At 41.3% G+C, this 22,410-nt stretch overlaps 1 protein-coding gene across 2 annotated transcripts in view; it reads right to left on the bottom strand.

Moving 5' to 3' along the window:
* The window catches only part of dnah7 (dynein, axonemal, heavy chain 7), a 234,257-nt gene that overhangs the window by 121,158 nt on the left and 90,689 nt on the right, over window positions 1-22,410 (bottom strand). For both annotated transcript variants that reach the window (XM_022680457.2, XM_049485303.1), the window contains exons 33-34: window positions 16,925-17,101; window positions 13,219-13,350 (exon numbers count right to left, since the gene is read on the bottom strand). In XM_022680457.2, coding sequence (XP_022536178.2) covers window positions 13,219-13,350; window positions 16,925-17,101 — 309 coding nt within the window. The remainder of the gene's footprint in view (window positions 1-13,218; window positions 13,351-16,924; window positions 17,102-22,410) is intronic.

Below are 22,410 nucleotides of genomic sequence, written 5' to 3'. Positions count from 1 at the left end.
TTTTAGTCACAATTTAGTCATCTGAAATGTTTTTAGTTTTAGTCGACTTAATGTCATAAGAATATAGTCTACTAAAATTACAGTAAATTTAGTTGACTAAAATATAAAGGGTGTAAATGTAAATGCTTTTTCATCAGTTCCCTTGAATTATTAACTCTACACGTATACGAAATGAAACATTTAATAACCACTTGAGTAATATTGTTAATGTTTGAAAGTGAAATATATTTATATATGATTTAATGTATATTATTATTATTGTAGGTGTGTGACTATACATATTTTACATTTAAAATTTTGCTCTAGAAATCAGGTCATAAAACATCTGAATAGTTAAATTATAGTTTGAACAGAGCTGTAGATGCAAAAACTTTTAAAGGATCTAGTTTTATCTCCAGCACTAACCCAGCACACCTACTGTAGCTACAGTCTATAAATGAGATCAAAACAAACATTCACACACTGTCCTGTAGAGATGCTCTCAGGATGTACTGAGAGACTTCATGAGTTAAAGTGAGAAACTTATGAGAAAGTGCTGTAAGGAACTTTACACAGACTTTTGGGTTCATAGATTCACTTATTTTATTGTTTTATTTTGGATATATTATTGAGTTTCTTTCTGACCTGTTCCTGCTTTAACACTAGCTATATCACTGTGAGACTAAACAGATGATCTGATCTTAATGAGTTAGGGTTCTGTATCAGTTCTGTGTTTTAGTGCACTGCTGAGTTAAACACATCAGCTCATGAAATAACATCAGCATTAAAACGCGGATCTCTGCATGGAGATCTGTGTTACTCTGGTCTGCAGAAGCTGAAAGATTAGTGGTGTTTTTACCGGTAATGGAGTCGCTCCACGCGGTTTACACGTTATCTTGTTTTTCGCGACGTCAAAAGAGAAATATATCGCCTCTCCCCTCTCTCTCTCTCTCCCTCTCTCCCTGCTGAACTCTGTCGAGTTAACTTCCAGTCGAGCTCCGTATCGACAGTTTAATTCCGCGCGGCGCTGCTGCAGGAGAGGCGGGTACTCCACCTTCGCTAAAGTAGCAGTGATTGGATCTCTTCCTAACTGGTCCCTACCTTTCACAGACCTAAATCAGTTCTGATTGGATTTCGTCCCTGCCAAACATTTTCGTCTCGTTTTTATTCGTTGACCAAAATGTCAGTTAATTTCGTCTCGTTGTGTGAGCGTGGAGCCGCTGTGAGCCGCTGCCCCTCCTCCCTGTGTGTGTGTGCAGCGAGACGGGAGGAGGGGCAGAGAGTTCCCTGTCATATCAGAGCGATTTCACCGCAAAATGTTATTTGCGTTTTGTCAGTGTTGGATTGGAAGAGCAAAAATAGGAAAGTACCGCAATGTAACCCTTTTATTTTAGCAGAGTAACTGTAATCTGATTACCACTTACTGAAGCAGTAACTGTAACGGATAACAGTTACTTATAATTTGTAATCTGATTACGTAACGCCGTTACATGTAATCCGTTACTTCCCAACACTGTCACTTATCGACTTATTGTTTGATCAACTTACATGACATTGCTAAGTTCTGCCGCCCCCGATACTGCCTGGTGTGCTTGCTTGTGTGAGTTTTAGCGGAAATGTTACTTTTAGCCAGCTGTCAGACCCTCACTCCAACTCCCATAATTCACCTGCACCCACTATCAGACCTCACTACAACTCCCATAATTCACCTGCACCCACTATCACACCTCACTACAACTCCCATAATTCACCTGCACCCACTATCAGCCCTCACTACAACTCCCATAATTCACCTGCACCCACTATCAGACCTCACTCCTACTCCCATAATTTACCTGCACTCATTATCAGCCCTCACTACAACTCCCATAATTCACCTACACCCACTATCAGACCTCACTCCTACTCCCATAATTCACCTGCACCTACTATAAGACCTCACTCCTACTCCCATAATTCACCTGCACCCACTATCAGACCTCACTACAACTCCCATAATTCACCTGCACCCACTATCAGCCCTCACTACAACTACCATAATTCCCCTGCACCCACTATCAGACCTCACTACAACTCCCATATTTCACCTACACCCACTATCAGACCTCACTACAACTCCCATAATTTCCCTGCACCCACTATCGGCCCCTACTCCAACTCCCATAATTCACCTGCACCCACTTGCTTTGCTATGAGCATGCTGACCAATGTTTCATGTCTCTCACATGATAATCAATCACAGCTTATACTGGTGTGAATATCTTGTGCTCTCAAAAAGTTAACACGTCAATTTCAATTTACATACTGCCATCCCATGACTTTTGGCATGTGACATGTCAGCTTATTAAACATCCAGCCAAGATTGGATTAAAATTACATGATATAAATGTAATAAAGCTGTTTAAACTTGGCTGATCAGACCTGAGAACTGACTGGCCATGAGTCTAATATTCTAATGAGCAAGCTGCCAGCTCCCAGTCTCCTGCACTACTTCTCAATCTGGTCCTGAGGGTCTCCTAAACAGGCCTGGGCTTGAGTTAATATATGAACCCTCCAGGCCAGTGGTTCTCGACCCTGGTCCAGGAGGACCCCCTGTCCTGCACATTTCAGTAGTTTTCATCTTCACCTTCAGCTCAGGAAGGGCTTGTTAATTAGCTGATTGACTGGATCAGGTGTGCTGGGAACAGGGTAGACCACTAAAGCCTGCAGGTGGAGGGGGTCCTCCAGGACCAGGACTGGGAACCACTGAGCTAAATCATGCATGTAAACTGTAACCCTGGATACACTGAATTTCCTTAAATAACTTAGAATATTTTGCCTAAATTGGACTTAAATTTAATTGATATTGTAACGCTGGAGCAGACGGGAGCTGGACGTAAATGCGGGTAAGACAAGATTTATTAAATAAATCAATAAAATAAATAAAAACAAAAACAAATAAACAAGTAAACATAGAGCAGAGAAACAAACCAAAACAAGCGAGGGGTAACGATAACAAACGAGAGATAAACTAACATAAACAAACAGGGAGAACAACAAAAAGCAAAGATAAACAGATAATAACTAAACATGACTGGTGAAATAAACAAGGAAACAAACAAGGAATAAACTGAGATAACTAGGCACAATAAACAAGGGATATAACAAGAGATAAACGTGGAAAGACAGACAACATGAGTTGGTGCAAAGACCGACCGCAAACATAGACTAACAGGTACTATTTATACTAACATGAAACAATGAACACTTGGGAAAGGGCGGAGCTACAATTAACAGACACGTGACGGAAAATTACAGAGGAAACACTGGGAAACGTAGAAACACAGGGAAACAGACCCAATATGCAAACAGATGGTGCTAGAAGTGGTCAATGGCAAAACAGTAAAAACTATTTCTGCTATCTGATTTGATTCAAAGATCCAAATTGGAAATATGGCTGCAGCTGTTCACCTAATGTAAGGTAGTTTAGTAAAGTCTGAGTTAAGTCTGAGTTCAAACTAATTTGGGGTTTACAGTGTAGAAATGTGGTGGAAATGTGGTTTCACGACTGGACAGCTCTAGACAGGTGCTGCATCTTATCATGGTACCATGCTGGAATTCCCTGAGCTCCTGAGAGCAAGGAATGTTTGTAGAAGCCGTTTGCATGACTACCTGCTTGGTTTTATACACCTATGACCATGAAATGTTTGGGACCTGAGTTCAATAATATGTACGGGTGAGCGAATTCTTTTGGCAGTATAGTGTAGCAACACTATCTGGTACAACTCCAGAATATTTACAAAAATAAAGATGCTCTCACTGCAGTAGTAAAAACAAAGATACACTATGCCCTGCAGTAGCGTCAATCAGCCAATTACAGCAGAGCTCATTTCATTCTTTACAAGCCAATCATAAAACACCTGAATGGCTGAACACACTGTTGCCAGATTGGGTGGTTTTATGCCAAATGTTGAGTTCTGTCTGAAATTGTATGAGGAAACACTGTGCTTTGACAGGTGGAGAACCTACCAAGTGTTAAGACTTTGGAAATTGAACTCAGCGAAACAGTGTTGTAGATATCTAATGCTAATCTTGCAGAGACAGAGCGAGTTCTGCTGATGGAAATTTGAAAAAGCAGTGTTTGTGCAAGTTATTATGTATGAGTATTTAGAGCTTTCATTGGTTGCAAGTTTATTTTTATGTACTGTAATTACTTTTTTGATTGATTGCATTGGTTTGTGTGTCCAATCATACAATGCACTAAACACATGGTGTGCCTGTGTTGCCAAGATAGCAATGAGTTCTGAACGTTGACTGTTATATTAATCAGTCAATAGTGTTTCTATGTTTTCCATTGCCAAGATACTAATAAGCCAGAATCTTACCTGAACACACACTCAATTCAAGACCACCACGCACATCAGCGTAGATATATTTTTAAGCATCTTTGCTATTTAAACAAAACCAGAGGACGACGTTGATGGGGTAGAATAGCAATGCACCTTGCGCAGAGTGTAAAATCGTGTAATAGGGGTGTTATGGTACAAAAAATTCAGGGTTTGATTCAGACCACAGTATAACCCCCATGGTTTTACTACAATTTTGGAACAGTTGGTGGAAAATACAACAAATATTTCAAATGAATGTCAGGGTTTTTTTTTTTTTCACTTTAACTAAAAAAAAAACGTGCATCTACATTGCTTAATTAAAGAAGAAGTAAAAAAGAAAGTGCAGTTTGAGTCTTGAGACTTTTTCATTTGATTAAATCTGGGCTAAAACCATGTCAGGTTTATTTCCATACACATGAAGGAGATAATTGGTTAGAGTGGGCGTGTCTGTTCTAAAGGTCTGTGTTTGGTTAAGTAGTGGCGTTTCCTGTTTCTGCTGCTGCTTTTAATTATCACTATGATCTCAAAATATATGAGATGTGTTGGTTTGGAACTGTGGGAAGAATAAACAGGTATGGCTCTCGGTGAAAAGTCAAATCTTCGTCTTTTTTAGAGCTTGCTGAATGAAGCTTCCACCTTTATTCTTCAGAGTGCACGCCAGTCACCCGAATCTGCAGAGATCTGACTGGCTGAGAAGTATCATTGGCATATTTACAATGCATGTGATTGGTCTGTGAGTTCCCTGCAATGCAAAGCCCAAGATTTGCATGTTCTGGTGTATGAGCTACTCACAGGTAAAGGTTCTCACACACTGAATCTCCTGTTTCTCTTTCATCTGCCTCGCGCTCATATTGTAATCCCATACATAGTTCTGCAGTTTCTCAGTGTTTCTTGTCGTATTTTGCGGCTAGCGCGAGCGCTTTACACAAGAACTAATGCCACGGACCACGGGGTCCCGCTAAATCCGACTCCGCTTCACAAACAGAATCGGCACAACACCCCCCGCTTTACAACTCCGCCGTACAACAGCGCTTATAAATAAATTAAACACAAAAATGAGGGTGTTCTATCAGTAATTTCAGTTCGTTTTAGTTAGTTTTATAAAAAACAAAATACAGTTCGAGATTATGTTTTTTCCTTTTAATCCTTTTAACACCGGAAACAGGAGGGGTTAACCAGGGCAAAGCGAAGTAAAAAATAAAAATAAAAAAATAAGTTCATTGAGCGGCTAAAGTAACGTGCAGTAACGGGGTGTTGGAAAAGGTAACGGCGTTATAGTTACAGTCAGAGTAATTAGTTAGATTACTCGTTACTGAAAAAACGCCGTTACTCCCATCACTGCCTGTCAGTGACTTCTGCACTACTTTTAGCAATGGTGGCAGCCTTAGCAACTGTCTTAGTAACGGGCTGAGCAACGCTGTACAGCTAAAGTTTCCAGATGCAACTCACCTGTGAATTTTTGTTCCACATTACATTAATTTGGTTCCCTGTATTGAACATTTTCTGAGCAATTGGGCAAATCAACCGCAACCCTCGTATCATGACTATTAATAAAGAACACACATACCATTACACCCCGTTAACACCCGGTGTTAAATCATTACAGTAACTTATTCACAGTTCATGTTAGATTAGAGAAAAGCTTTTGTTTCAGCATCATATCTGCTAAAGCACTTCAGCACCACGGACAGCGGCAGCTCCACAAAGCCCTGCAGCGGCTCTTCATCACCTAAGCTTTACACCACTCTACATCATCAACACACAAAAGAGTCAGAAAACGCCCCGCTCTCAAACTGATGACTCGCACCTGCAGCCTATTAGCACGCCCAGCTGGAGCTGAAATTAGTAAATAACAAAAGACAGTGGCGAGAGATAAAAAAAAATAGAACAGATCTTAAATGTTCATCCCAACCTGAATAAAAGCTGATTACATGCCACATAGACCTGATCAGTCTGCTAAAAAATATATTACATGTATTTGTTTATTTGGAGCATAATATATAAGCACCTCCTTCTTTCTACACTCTTTGTTATTTTTTAGTTCTGATCATATGCAGTGTAAGCCTGGATAGGTTGAAAACTTTAGTTTTTATGATTAAATTGTAAGGTAATTTAACTGATGCTTGTTGCGTTGCACAATATTTAATAACAAAAAATAGCTTTGTGTAGACTGATTACGATAATGATCTTTAATTAAACAATATATTATCTCAAGTTCAGATGAATGATAAAATTACCACATATGACAGCAAAATACTGCTGTTACACCTTTGAAAGAATGATTGATAATTTGATTTTTTTATTTTTAATTAATAACAGGTTAGGACATGAACCATGTATGAATGAACAATTATTGATGCACTAGTCATTGCATCACTGGCCCAAATATCCAGTTATGTGGAAAAAAGTGTCTGCCAAATGTAATGTAATGTAATATTTATAAAATGTTCATACATATGTAAGCAAAAGCACAAGGAAACACAATGGACAATATTAAGGTCAGTAAAAAATATTGAGGTCAACTTTATATAATGTATGATAAGTCGATATTGTAACAGGCCTAGATTTGTAATGCAACATGTTACAAAGAAGGTGGAACAGGAGCATGTTTACCACTGTGTTACATCACCTTTCTTTTAAGAACTGAAGACACTAACAGTTGAGGCTTTGTACGTGGAATTGATTACCATTCTTGCTTGATGAACAATTTCAGTTGGCCAACACTCCGGGCTGGACTGTTGTTATATTTTGTGCTACATAATGCCATTCATTTAATTGAGAGACAGGTCTGGACTGCAGCCAGGCCATTCTAGTACCTACACTCTTTTACTATGAGGTAACACATTCAGAATGTGGATCAGCATTGTCTTGCTGAAATCAGTAGGATGTCCTGAAAAGATGTCAAAACGTGTATGTACCTTTTAGCACTAATGAAGCTTCACAGATGTGTAAGTTACCCTTGTCATGAAATTAACACATCCCCTGTACCATCAGAGATGCTGCTTTTGAACTTTACGCTGAGAACAATCTCAATAGTCCTTTTCCTCTTTGGTCAGGAGGACACAACATCCATGATTTCCAAAAACTATTTAAAATGTGGACTCATCAGACCACAGGACCCTTTCCCAATTTGTGTTTAGTGTTATGGCGGCGCGCAGTAGTGCAGCGGCTTCTCACGCTCCTAGCGAACACCCTATTTTGAGCTGTTTTTACGTCGGTTCTGAACCCAACTTTACACTCCCCACGCGTGTGAGTTACAGCAGAACCGAACTTCTGAGCATTAAGGACAGTTTGGTCAGTAAAACAGCAACTATGGACAATAATATCCGAGCTACGCTGGGCGAGCTGCAGCTCCTCTGCGCTCCGGCGTGGGGGAGCAGATCGCTGCAGACAAAGGGCAAGAGGAGGAGGCGGTGCGAGCGGCATCAGAAGAGAGGAAAACGCGCTGGGGTGCTAGCCAGGCTAAAGGCTAATGCTAACCGACCCCCGATTCCGTCGCTTTTCCTCTCTAACGTCCACTCTTTGGATAACAAGCTGGACCTGCTGCGGCTGAGGATGAATGTTTCTGAGGAGATGAGGAACTGCGCTGTGATTTGTCTCACGGAAACCTGGCTGAATCAGACCATGCCGGACTCAGCCTTCCAGCTCGCCGGCCGGCAGCTCTTCCGAGCGGACCGCAGCCAGCTATCCGGGAAAGCCCGGGGGGGGGCGGCTTGTGCGTCTACATAAACAAAGGTTGGTGCACAAACTGCGTGTTGGTAAACAGCCACTGCTCCGAGGCGACAGAACAGCTGACTGTGAAGTGTCGTCCCCACTATCTGCCTCGTGAGTTTTCGCCGGTGTTCGTGATTGCTGTTTACATAGCACCGGATGCTAATGCTAACAACGCGCTGAAGGAGCTTTATGACAACATCAGCTCGCTTCAGAACAAGCATCCGGACGCGTTCTACGTGGTAGCGGGGGATTTTAACCACGTAGAACTGAAGAACACGCTGCCGAGGTTTTACCAACACGTGAACATTCCAATGCGAGGTAATAACACGCTGGACCGTGTTTACTCCTCTGTGAAAGACGCTTACAAAGCCTTCCCCAGCCCCCACCTCGGGCTATCGGACCACATCTCCATCATGCTGGTCCCCGCATACCACCCCCGACTGCGACGCTCAAAACCCACACAGAAAACCATCACGGTGTGGCCCAGTGACGGCGCCGCTGTGCTGCAGGACTGCTTCGGCTGCACAGACTGGCAGGTCTACAGGGAGGGTGCTGAGTGTGAGGGGGAGCTGGATCTGGAGGAATACACATCTGCTGTTCTCAGGTACATCAGCAAGTGTGTGGAGGATGTCACTACTACCAAGACTGTGACTTGCTACCCAAACCAGAAGCCCTGGCTGAACGCAGAGGTGCGTTCCCTGCTGAAAGCCAGGGATGCTGCCTTCAGATCTGAAGACTCGGATGAACTCAGGAGGGCTAGAAGAGAGCTGACTGCTGGAGTTAAGAGGGCAAAAGCTGCATATGCTCAGAAAATCCAGGGACACTTTTCCTCCCAGGATCCACAGAGCATGTGGAGGGGCATCAAGTGCATCACGGACTACAAATCTAACGTTGCACAAAGCTCCAAAGACCCATCCCTGCCTGAGGCTCTCAACACATTCTACGCCCGCTTTGAGAACCCTGACACACCCCCCAGCACCAGACTCCCACACTCACCAGGAGAGGAGCCCCTCAGCGTGACACCAGCAGAAGTAAGGAGGACGCTGAGGAGGATTAACCCCCAGAAAGCTGCCGGCCCGGACAACATCCCCGGACAGGTGCTAAAAGACTGTGCAGACCAGCTCTCGGACGTCCTGGCCGACATTTTCAACGCGTCCCTCATCCAGGCGGCTGTCCCCACTTGCCTGAAGACCACCACCATCATCCCGGTCCCCAAGAGCTCCACAGTGACAGGTCTGAATGACTACCGGCCAGTAGCCCTCACTCCGATAGTCACAAAGTGCTTTGAAAGACTGGTTCAGACCCACATCAAAGCCACCATCAACATCACTGTGGATCCACACCAGTACGCATACAGGAAGAACCGATCCACAGAGGATGCCATTTCCTCCATGGTCCACACTGCCCTCACCCACCTGGAGCAGAAGGATTCCTACGTTCGGATGCTCTTTGTGGACTTCACATCTGCTTTCAACACCATGATTCCTCAGACACTGATAACCAAACTCTCCTCACTTGGACTGAGCTCTTCCCTGTGCAACTGGGTCCTAGACTTCCTGACCAACAGGCCGCAGTCTGTGAGGATTCACAACATCTCCTCCCCCTCCATAATCCTCAGCACTGGCTCCCCTCAGGGCTGTGTGCTGAGCCCCCTCCTGTTCACACTGCTCACATATGACTGCTCGCCTCTCCCTCCAGGCTGTCATATTGTGAAGTTTGAGGACGACACGGCAGTGGTTGGATGCATCACGAACAGAGATGAGTCCAGCTACAGGCAGGAGGTGGAACACCTGGAGGATTGGTGCAGAGAAGATGATTGTGGACTTCAGAAGGGGCAAGCATGCCCACCTCCCCCTGCACATTGGAGGATCTGCGGTGGAAGTGGTTGACAGCTACAGGTACTTGGGTGTGCACCTGACCAGCAACCTCACCTGGAGCAACAACACTTCCACTCTGGTCAGGAAGGCACATCAGCGGCTCTACTTCCTCAGGAGGCTGAGACGAGCTGGACTCGGGAGCGCAGTCCTCACCTCCTTCTACAGATGTGTGGTGGAGAGCGTCGTGTGCTCCAGCATCAATGTGTGGCATGGAAGCTGCTCTGCTGCAGACAGGAAAGCACTGCAGAGGGTGGTGAAGGCTGCACAGAGGATTGTTGGAGTTAGCTTCCCCAGCACCACAGACATTTACACCTCCAGGTGCAGGAAAAGGGCCACCTGCATCAGGAAGGATCCCACCCACCCAGCACATGCACTTTTTGTCCCACTCCCCTCAGGCCGGAGGCTGCGGAGCATTAAGTGCAAAACAACAAGACTCAGAAACAGCTTCATTCCGGAAGCTGTAAGACTCTTAAACTACACTTAACAAACACACTGCACTGACCCCAAGGACAAATTACTGTTTACTGTTTACCAACATGGTCACTTTACTTGCACTGAGACACTTTATCTCCACTGCTCTAATTCACATTATCGTGCTGCTATAGCACACTTGCACTCTGGACTTCATGTTGCTGAACCTTTCTACTCTCTATTTATTTTTTTTATTCTTTGGGATATTTATCTATCTATTTTGTATATTCTATTTCTTTTATTGTATTCTTTTTTTTATCTATATATATATTAATAACAGCTCTTTGGGTGTAAAACTGGATCGTGAGATCACAATTTCGTTCCACCTCATGTACCACATGTGATGCGAATGACAATAAAATCTCCTTGAATCCTTGAATCAGTCCATCTCAGATGAGCTCAGGCTCAGAGAAGCCGGCAGTGTTTCTGGATGTTGCTGGTATATGGCTTTAGCTTTGTATGAGAAAGTTTTAACTTGCACTTTTGGATGGAGCGATTAACTGTGTTCACTGGCGATGGCTTTCTGAAGTGTTTCTGAGCTTATGTGTTAATTAATATTTGTTACAGAATGACTTTCAGTGATGGTTTTCTGTCTTGCCGCTGACTTGCAGAGATTTCTCCAGATTCTTTTAATCGTTTGAATTACGGAATGTAGATGATGAAATCCTTAAATTCCTTTTAATTGCATTTTGATTGTTCTCAAACTGCTGGAATATTAGTTCATGCAGTTTTTCACAAAGTGGGGAACCTAGCCCTATCCTTGCTTGTGAACAACTGAAACTTTCAGATATGCTCCCTACCCAAATATGACTTGAATGAATGTTTCCAAGTAACCTGTTCATCTGTGGAATGTTCCAAACATGTGTTTTTTAAACATTCCTAAACTTTCCCAGTCCTTTGTTGCCCCTTTTTTGGAATGTGTTTCAGCATCAAATTCAAAATGAGTGAATATTTGCAAAAAACAATAAAGTTTATCCTTATCTTTGCAGTGTAAGGTTGAAAAGGTTTTGCAAATGTCGGTAACACTTTATTAACACTGAATTGAATGTCCATTAAATTTAACTTAACCCTATGTTGAATGTAAATGATTAAAAATAGAACCTAACCGTACAACTAACCCTAACCTTAACCCTTAATCAACCATAAAATCGAACCCTACACCTAACCCTTACCCTAACCTTAACCTAAGCCTAAAATCTAACCCTAAACCCAATCCTACAATATTAAGATTAGAGTTTGGATTAGAGTTGAATGTAGGGTTATATTCAATAGAAAATCATTTACTTTCACATTTTAGTTCATTTGCATTTAATAGACATTTAATAGACATACCTGTCGTTCTCACCTGAAGATCACTCAATCTCTGCACGGATATCGCAGTGTCTCTCTGACATATCCTCATGGATGAAGGAGCATCACCTTCAATTAAATCTCTCAAAGACTGAACTTCTGGTTATACCAGCAAAACCATCTTTTCAACACAACTTCTCTATAAGTATCGACTCTCTCTCTCTCTCACCGACAAAGGTTGCTAGGAACCTGGGAGTTCTGGTTGATGAATAGCTCTCCTTCACCCACCATGTGGCCTCAGTTGCTCGGTCCTGCCGCTTTGCGCTCTATAACATCCGAAAAATTAGACCGTTCTTGACACAACAGGCCACCCAACTCCTGGTGCAAGCGGTCGTCATCTCACGCCTCGACTACTGCAATGCCCTGCTAACTGGCCTCCCGTCCTGTGTAGTAAAACCACTCCAGATGATCCAGAACGCAGCAGCACGTCTGGTCTTCAACCAGCCAAAACGGGCACATGTCACCCCGCTGCTCATTGAGCTCCATTGGCTACCAGTTGATGCTCGCATCAAATTCAAAGCTCTTACAATCGCCTACAAGGTGATGACAGAACAGGCTCCTTCCTACCTGCACTGATCACTCCTGAAGGCTTACGCTACCTCCCGGCCGCTGTGCTCCTCCAATGAACGTCGCCTCGCTTTGCCAAACATTCACACAAAGCAATAAAGACTGTTCTCATACAGAGTTCCCCAATGGTGGAACAAACTACCTTCAACTACCAGATCAGGAGAATCTCTCGCTATCTTTAAGAAACTCCTGAAGACACAACTCTTCAAAGAGCACTTACTCTCTTAACACCTCTAACACACTAACTACTTCTAACCTCATTTCCTCCTTCCCCTCCTTCACTCCTCTATCCTATTATTCCCCTTTGACCTCCTTTTATCCCTATCCAAAGTTGTTTTTGACAAAGTTCGCTTTGGACAAAAGCGTCTGCCAAATGTAATGTAATGTAATGTAATGTAAACATGCAGTTGAATGTCAATTGAATGTCAGTTGAGCATCAAAGAGGCCATCAAATGGACCATCCAAGTAAAGTGTTACCCAAATGTTTTCCACACAACGTCTCAACTTCATTGGAATTGGGGTTGTATACAGTAAATAGTACAGCATCCAGCCAACACAGAGTTACTGCAGCTCACAAAACGATGCTTGCTCCTACAGCCTACAACATAGAGGCCAAGCAGTTAATCATAATACATGATTTACAAATTTACCTAAGGTAGCTTTTGGGGAATCACTCCATACTGATAGTGAGTGTCAGAAACTGGGGAACACACCCAATATGCAAATATGTTATGCCAAAAGAAAAGAAGCAGTAATCCCAAGAGCTCAGTTTAAACACACAGATACTATACCACAGCTAGATGAGTTAATTATTCCATTAATTATTCAGAGCCTTCCAAAACACATCCTGTTTAAATGCATGAAGTTGTAATATAATTGGTACACTCTCTCACCTCGAGCCAAGAGCAGATGTCTCTCTCACTCATCCCCTTGATCTGGCCCTCCTCCCTGAACTCATCCATCATGCAGTCCATTAGATTCATCAGAGACTTCACCAGGTTAGTGTCAGATGTTGGAGACAGCTCCTGAAATCAACCAGAACATTCAAGAAAGTAGAGATATGAGGCTAGACCTGTATATTTTATTGTTAAAAAAACTAAATTAATATGGAGTGAGATTATTGGTAACATTTTACATTGAGGGCATATTAATTAACAGTACCTAAAACAGAATGTCTTAAATACAGAACCGTATAAAAGTATTTGCCCCTTACAGATTTATTTTGCTTTTGCTCTTTGTCTAATTACATTTTTCAGATTATTAGATTTTATCAAATTTGCCGATTTAAAATTATGATTCCTTTTATTAAGGGAAAAAATCTATCCAAACAAACCGCCCCACATTTAGCTCAGTTTCATTAGCCACAACCAGGCCTGATTACTGCCAGACTTGTAGAATTAAGATCACTTAAATAGAACCTGTCTTCCAACATGAAGCAGGATAAAACATAAAGCAACACATTATGTCATGATCTGAAGAAATTCAAAAACAGATGAGAAAACACTGTCACTGACATCTATTACAAAGGTTACAAAATTATTTTTAAGTCTCTGGGACAGTGAACCACAGTGAGAGCTATTATTCACAAATGGAAATAACACGTCCTACAGAAATGACTCAAAAAGGGCATAAACAACTCATCCAGGAGGTCACAAAGGAACCCAAAAACATCTAAAGAACTGCAGGCTTCACTCGTCTCAGTTAAGGTCAGTGTTCATAATTCAATAATAAGAAAGACACTGGGCGAAAATGGTCTCCATGGGAGAGTTCCAAGGCAAAAACCACTGCTGACCAAAAAGAACACAAAAGCCTAACTCATATTGGCCAACAAATGTTTTGATGATCCCCAGGAATATTCTGTGGAAGGATGACACAAATGTGGATTTTTTTTGGAATGTGTGTGCCCTGTTGCATCTGGTGTATAAGTAACACATAATTAAAAAAAAAAAAAACATCATACTGAACGTCAAAACATGTGGGTGGTAGTGTGATGGTTTTAATGGAACCATGAATTCTGCTCTCTATGAGAAAATCCGGAAGAAAAATGTTAGTCATCTGTTTAAAAACTTGAGCTCAGGCCTACTTGGGTTCTGCAGCAGGATAATGATCCAAAAAACACCAGTAAGTCCACCTTGGACTGCTTTGTCTGATAGTAAGCAAGTACTTTTTCACAACACTAATTATTAATTGAAACTAGCTAGACATTACTAATAATTTTTTTTTTTATCAAATCAATATTATTTACAACATTCTTAAGCATTAATGTTAAATAATGCCTTAACTAGTGTCAATACTATGTTACTTGTGTCCCTACCTGTAAAATGTTGCCAGGTAATTTTTTAATGATTCATTATAAAAGGTACAGAAATCTTTGTGACATAAAACTTAGTAAAATTAATCCTATCAGAATAGGGATAGGATAGGTAGGAATAATCCATTAAACAGGTGCTTCAATATAAGCACCAATAGTCAGTTTAAACAAGCTGATAGGAATGTCCGTATTTATTGTAATTTGTGCACAATGTCAGTGGGAACATGGAAATTTTAAGATGCTGTCTACACTAGAAGCATAGCTGTACCGAACCCAAAAAACAACCTCTGCACATCCAGAAAGAACACTTCTCCTGATTATAATGTAGTGTGTGACTAATATTGCCTATAAAAGCTCCTGTGAAGAAGCCTCGGGTACGAAGTTAAAGCAGAAAAGTGTCCTCCACTGCTTCATGAGATACTACATTTAGTCGAGTATGCTGCCCTAATTGGCTGAAAAAAATGAATGTGGAGAATGCAACTTGAAAAATGCGTAATTATGCTGTTCTGGCTGGAATATGCGTAAAGTGTGCACAAAAGAAGCCACATAATCACAGTGCTTTGTGAATACGGGGACAAAAAAACATGCAAAGGCTGTGCCGAGCAGATATATCTAATCATTCTGTTTCCTTTCCTGACTCTATTAGTGCAATTACCAAGGCTTGTTCACACTAATTGCTGCGTGTGTTTTTTAATGCATTTTCTCTACACATTATTTATTCATTTACAGTAGCGGGGGGTGAGGTGGGTGGCTGTTATTACTATTGCCTCACGCATATAAAAACAACACTCCAGTGTGACTAATTCTCCCAGGGAGTTGCAGCCTCGTGTGCTTCTCCAAAGCCCCAGTTCCCAGTTTGACACCAAAACTTCTGCTAACTACCAACTTAATTCTCGAGAGGCTGAGAAAAGCCTGCAGTGAGTAAATACTCGTCTCATGGAGGCAAATTCATGAGAAACGTGTTACTTATGAAGTGTCAGAGGGCGTTGTGAAGAAAGTCTGCTATATTCAGCTCTAACGGCGCAGTGCACTGCTCTGTATACTTTTCTTCCAAACACAGCCAGGCTTGAAACTTACGTTTATAAAAATAACATTCTCAGTGGTATACATTTACATTCCCTGGCCACTTTGTTGGTGTACAGCTGCTGTTGATGGGGAGTTTTAGTGTGAGAGTGACACACTAAGAGCCATCATGTAGCCCTTCATCACCGGTCAGATTTTCGGTGTTTTTCTGCAGTTGCTTGGATATTTTTAGGTGACAGACTGACGGACACGCCGGCCCTCCCGCCACCGAACACACACACACACACACACACACACACACACACACACACACACACACACACACACAAACTACCATGTCATTGTCTTGTCAGTGTGACTGCATTGATTTCTGCTATCTGGTCAACAGCGACCCTGTGGCTATTCATATACACTTTTCATGCATGCCACTGTGTGTGTGTGTATATAGTACCAGTTTAGACACCTTAAACTCAGTGTTTTTCTCATTATTATAAATGTTCTGCAATATAGATTAACTACACTAAAGTCCTCTGAATAGTAAAAGTGAACACAAGCACAGTATAAACTGAACACAAGGAACTGGGACTAAACAGCTGTGTAGCCGTGTAGCCTTAAGAAAACCACTCATCAGTGACACTAACTGACAAAAATAGCTTTCATTTTTAAGATTGGTCTAATGAGTCCAGATTTACCCTGTTTATCCACAGTGATGGACGCATCATAGGGGTAAGAAAAGAGGCAGCTAAACTGATGCACCCATCATGCCTACTGTCTACCATACAAGCCTTTTGCGTGCAGTGCAATGATCTGGGGTTGTTGCAGTTGGTGAGGTCTAGGTTCAGCAACAGTATGTGCTAAAGGAATAAAGTCAGCTGACTACCTGAATATAGACCAGGTTATTCCATCAATGGTATTTTACTTCCCTGATGACACGGCCATATTCCAAGATAATAATATCAGGAAAGAGTGATTCAGGGAGCCACAGAGTCCAGACCTTAACCTCATTGAGAATCTTTGGGATGAGCTGGAGAAGGTTTTGTACAGTACTCCAAATCTACCATCATCATCATCAACACAAGATCTTGGGGAAAAATAAGTGCAACTCTTGACAGAAATAAATGTCAAGACATTGCAGAAGCTTATCAAAACAATGCCTCAGTGAACGTGTGCCATAATCAAAGCTAATGGCAGTCCAACCAAGTGGTCACAGGCTCTAAAGAATACAAGTGTGAAACTGTGTAGAACAGTGTAAATGTGGGGATCACCTTGGTTCCTTTGCGGATAAACTGTAGGCAGGCGGGCAGAGTGTGATCGAACAGGCTGGTGAGGAGGTCTTTGTGCTTGGGGCTAACTGTAGAGGGCAGTGTGTTGAGCCAGGACAGCATGAGGGGCCTCCAACCCAACATATGTGGCTCCATATAGATCATTCCACAGCGAGACACCTGCAGGCCACAGAACACACACTGCAGTTAATACAATATCAAAAAGAATGTAAATGCTGACACTTTAACATCACTTATTTTGCTACTGTACTCTGTACTGACGTACATTATGCTAAATATATATATATTGGAGGATTCTGTTTTTATTGCTGTTAGCCTCCTGATGTCTTTTTATGGAATGATATACATTACCAGTCAAACATTTTATATTTTTTCAATTAATTTTTGTGATTTAAGCTCTTCAGGTCAAGTCAATAACTGGAAATGGTACATAATTCAGTGTACAAAATTGTAAAAGTGTAAACGTTATTTTAGTATTGTAAAAAAAAAATATATATATATATATATATAAATAAATATATACAGCTCTGGAAAAAAATAGACCACTTCAGTTTCTGAATCAGTTTCTCTGATTTTGCTATTTATAGGTATACGTTTGAGTAAAATGAACATTGTTGTTTTATTCTATAAAATACGGACAACATTTCTCCCAAATTCCAAATAAAAATATTGTAATTTAGTTATTACTAGTTATTAATATATTTCATAATAATAACAAGTAAAACACACAGAAACACTGATAACTTTGTAACTATTATTATTAAGTCTTTCCTTCACAGAAATATACATGAAGCCAGAGTGCAGTGAGTACTGTTTCTTTCAAGTCTCAGTTTCAACAATGACGGGAAGAATTAGAGGTCTAAAAGATTAAGTGCAGTAATAAAATCATTGATATGATGATAAAATCAGCTTGAATGGGCATTCATGGGTTCTAAAGCAATTGAATGGTAGTGTATACATATAAAACATATGGTTTATGCATATTTTGATATATTTATAGAATGCTAAGAAGCACTTTGGCAGTCAAGATTTATTTAATTACCGGTGATAAACAAATAAACTAATAGTGCCTCCCACAAGAATCTAAAAATAGTGCTTCCCACACATTCTTTCTCTGCTGTCTTCAAACTGTTGGGTTTTTTATTTATCTCCACAGACTAAAAACTCATATCACAATACGCTTGAGAGAAATGAGAAATTTAATTATGAAGTAGGGCCCTTTTATTTCTGCAATGTGGATAACATGGGAGGAGTCATGTAAAAGCGAAATTAAACATTAAAGAATAAAATAATAATTCAGATATAAACACTTAGATATACATATAATATGTAAAAAATCTTTGATCAGTAGTGTAGCCTTGTGCTGGCATTTAAACCTTCATAACTGAGGAGCAAAGTGATGAACTGACATCACAAAATCATATAAAATAGTAGAACTTAATATATATAACAGCACAGCAACATCTGTCTGTCTTTCTGTCTGTCTGTCTGTCTGTCTATCCAGGTTAAGCTTAAAGCTACATTAAAAAGAAATTCCAGGCACTGCGTGGTCTAATGCGCTGCCACTATGAGCAGGAGGTTGCAGGTTTGAACTCCCGCTCATGCAGCTTTACCATCAAGCTGTCGGCGCTCAGAGGAAGCAAAATTGGCCTTGCTCCCTCCGGTCGGGTAGATGGTGCTCTCTCATCACATGCACAGGGCGTCTGTGAGCTGATGTATCAGAACCGAGTCGCTGTGCTTTCCCCCAAGCACGCTGTGATGCTGATGTGATGCATCAGCAGCAGCTCAAAAAGAAGCGGTGGCTGGCTTCACATGTATCGGAGGAAGCATGTGTTAGTTGGGACATCACTACTGATAGTGGGTGAGTTGGGTAATTGGCCGTGTAAATTGGGGAGAAAATGGGAAAAATTAGAAATCAAATTATTAAAAAAAAAAATTACAATAATGATGAAACCTTAATTAAAAACAGACATAAAAGGAATCCAATACGAATTGGTCAGGCAACTTTTGCTGCAGGACATGCGTGTATTGGAGTCAAATTCTTTCCAACTCACTGAACTGACAGCATTATACATAACAATTAATGTGGAGTGTAGGGAAACTCTGTGTAAAAAGTCCATCTAGTGTACGGAACATGACGCAGACTCAGCGTAGACTCTTCCATATTGTAAAAGGCCCTGAAACTCTTTTTACTTCATCACTGTTTTGTAATTTAGCTCTTTTTCTGGAGCAGAGGTTACTCGTGGTGAAGACCTTCGCTAGCTGGTGCTGTGATGAATAGCTGAGCATGCAGGGGTTACAGCGCTGAAATGAAAGTCAGATTTTTCACACCTGGGGACGGTGAATTGAAAGAGTTGGATGGGAATGAGGGGGTGGGTGGGTTGGGGGGATGGGGTGCAGATGGGAGGGGGAGTAATCTGGAGCTAGCGCGACCTTAGCAGAGCAGGCTAGCTCGTTAGCTGCTCAACTTTCCTCTAGTTTCCAGTTTAGCCTCCCATGTGGATCGAGCCTGAATTAAAATGAAAGGATGTGCAGAGAGGGAGGGAGGGAGGGAGAGAGGGAGGAAGCGAGGGGAGGAAACTTGGAACAAGAGCAATGGAGAACTGGGGGTGAGAGAGAGAGAGAGAGAGAGAGAGAGCACAGAATGAGAGAGATAGACAGAAAGAGTCAGAGAGATAACAAGAGATAGGCAGAAAAAAAGTAGCTTTGTGTGTTGCAGCCAAATCCTTTTCTTTTGCATCACAACGGCTGCAATTCCGGACAGCTCTGATCTCCCTCTAGCTCTCCTTTCTCTTTCTCTCTCTCTCTCTTTCTCCCATGGTGGAAAAACACTGCTTCTATTCAATACCTGCTTTAATCTGATCTGATCTGATGGCAGTCCCCACAAAAACACACACACACACAGACCCTTGCTGTTGCTCTTCCTCTGACCTGGAGGGCATGCGTCTTTTCATACGTGCTTCCCTTCCTTAATCTCCATCTTCATCGCCATTTCCTTTGAGCTGGATCTCTTACTTGTCAGACTGTCTGATAAAACACAGAGTCGTGGCTTTAAAAAGATTCTCCCCGAGACCCGAGCCAATGGTGAGGACCATTTTGGATGACAAAAAGGAAAAAAGGCCAGTAAGGGGGTGAAGGCTTCTGCTAACTAGACAATAGTGCTTTCTGACCAGAAAAAAATTATCCCATTCCCTATACAGTATATGGTATAAGTGTTTGTAGATCAATGGAATTTAGCTATGGTGGTTCCACATCACAATGAAGTCTCTATGGACAAATAGCAAATCTATTCTGCGGTACTGCTAACATATTCCATTATTTCCAACAGATTCCTTGTTTCATAGGTTAAGGGCTGTTTTTGATGACAAAAAGGGACAAAAAGTAAATGGCACTTTCTGACCAGAAAAAGAAAATCCCACCACTAACATGTGTTGCAAGTGTTTGTAGTTCAATAGAGAAGTTCAATGGTGGAGTGTTATTACCCCTTTCGGTGTTGGGTTATAGGGAGGAAAAGGGTCTCCACCAGAGAGCTGGCGTATTATAAGAAAACCACTAGATGTTTCGCAGTCTTTCATCTTGTCTCTCCTCTTCTGTTCTTAATAAAGCTCAATCAGGAATGATAGCTAATTTATAGTATAGCCATCAAGTTCCATTATTTCCAACAGATTACTTGTTTTATAGGCTGAGGGATGTCTTTGATGAGAAAAAGAGTAAATGGCCAGTGAGGGGATAAAAGTTTCCCCCAGCCAGTAAATGTCACTTTCTGACCAGAAAAAGAAAATCCCACCACTTACATGTATTTGTAGTTTAATGGAGGAGTTCAATGGTGGAGTGTTATTCCCCCTTTTGGTGTTGGGTATCAGAGAGGATAAGGGTCTCCACCAGAAAGTTGGCATAATATAAGAAAACCATTAGATGTTTGGCAGACTTTTACCTCCTGTCTCTCCTGTTCTAAATAAAGCTCAATCAGGAATGACAGCTAATTTATAGTATAGCCAAGTTTCATTATTTCCAACAGATTACTTGTTTCATAGGCTGAGGGTCTTTGATGAAAAAAAGGAAAAAAGCCAGCGAGGGGGTGAAGGTTTCCACTAAATAGCACTTTCTGACCAGAAAAAGAAAATCCCATCAAGAATTTTAACCATGTCTGGTACAAATATTCACCCAAAGCACATACAACATGTTTCATGTATAAAATACATTTCCACAACTCCTATGCATTCCTATTGGAAGCTATGAAGGCAAGAATGTGTCACTAGCTCATCTGTAGACGTAGCGCGTGGGAGAAAGGGAGCGTGGGCCGTGGAAGAAAGAGGATAGGCATGGCGTCTTCTCAAAAGCCTCCTGCGTATCGCATCCCGAGATAATCCTGTTTGTAGTCCCTTTTCACCCAAACATCAAAGTAACAGGAATTCCAAGTGCCGTGTCGTTTTTAGAGATCGATGGCGGGCAAATCACATTACGCAACACAATGAGTCATTTTCATCATGTTTCATCATTTTCGCTTTTAGCAGATTAGCCAGCGGTGATGAGTGGCCAAAGTGAGCTTTTAAGCCCACATCCTGAATCATCAGGTAAAAAAAAGTAGATTTAGATTTGGGTTGTTCATGTATCTTTTAGAGCCAGCTGAATGCCTGAAAAACAGGCTAGCAAAGCTACTGACCTTTTGCCAGCTGTCCACTCTCCATCAAAATTCCTATATTTTCAGATCATTCAACATAAATTCAATCTAAATCTAAAACTTTGGACTAAAAGTCCAAAAAGTCTAAAAAAAACACTCAAAAATGTGACTTCTAAGTGACTGAAGACCCATTTCTCCCATTAGCTAATGGTAATGTTTATGAGTCCAAAATCAGAAGAACAGTAAACAAGAATAATGTGCATGACAGTGCTGCAAAGAGAAAAAAGCCACTGCTCTCCAAAAAGAACATTGCTGCTCATCTACAGTTTGATCAATATCACAGAGACAAGCCAAAACAGACTACTGAAACAATGTTTAATGGATGAATGAGACCAAAATAGATCTTTGTAGTGTGAGTTTGAATGTAAAGCATTAAGTTTGTAGAAAGAAAAACTCTGCATTCAGGCCTAAAATCCGGATTGCATCTGTGAAACATGACGTACTGTTGTACTATCATGATTCGGGTCTATGTTGCTACATCTGAGCTGGAGCTATGCCTAAATATGTCTAGGATATAAATATAAATATTTAACCATGTTTAATTAAGAATGAGATTTTTGAAGGTTTTAGGGAAATGTTGGTCATCATTATGCAATCATTACTTACTTAATTGCAAATAAATATTGTTTGGCAGGTAGGTATCTCCTGTATGTGTTCTGATGTCATTAACTCTAATGAGTTCCAGTATCCACAGGGCAAGTGTGATAATTACCATTAGCATGATAATTGTCTTGGAAACATCTGTTTTTGTCCCAAGTTTGCTTAGGTTTCCTGGTTCTTTCTGGCA

Source organism: Astyanax mexicanus, chromosome 11 (genome assembly GCF_023375975.1).
Source record: "Astyanax mexicanus isolate ESR-SI-001 chromosome 11, AstMex3_surface, whole genome shotgun sequence".
Lineage (NCBI taxonomy): Eukaryota > Metazoa > Chordata > Actinopteri > Characiformes > Acestrorhamphidae > Astyanax > Astyanax mexicanus.
Note: the sequence above shows the minus strand (reverse complement) of the source record. Positions and strands in the feature narration are given on the sequence as shown.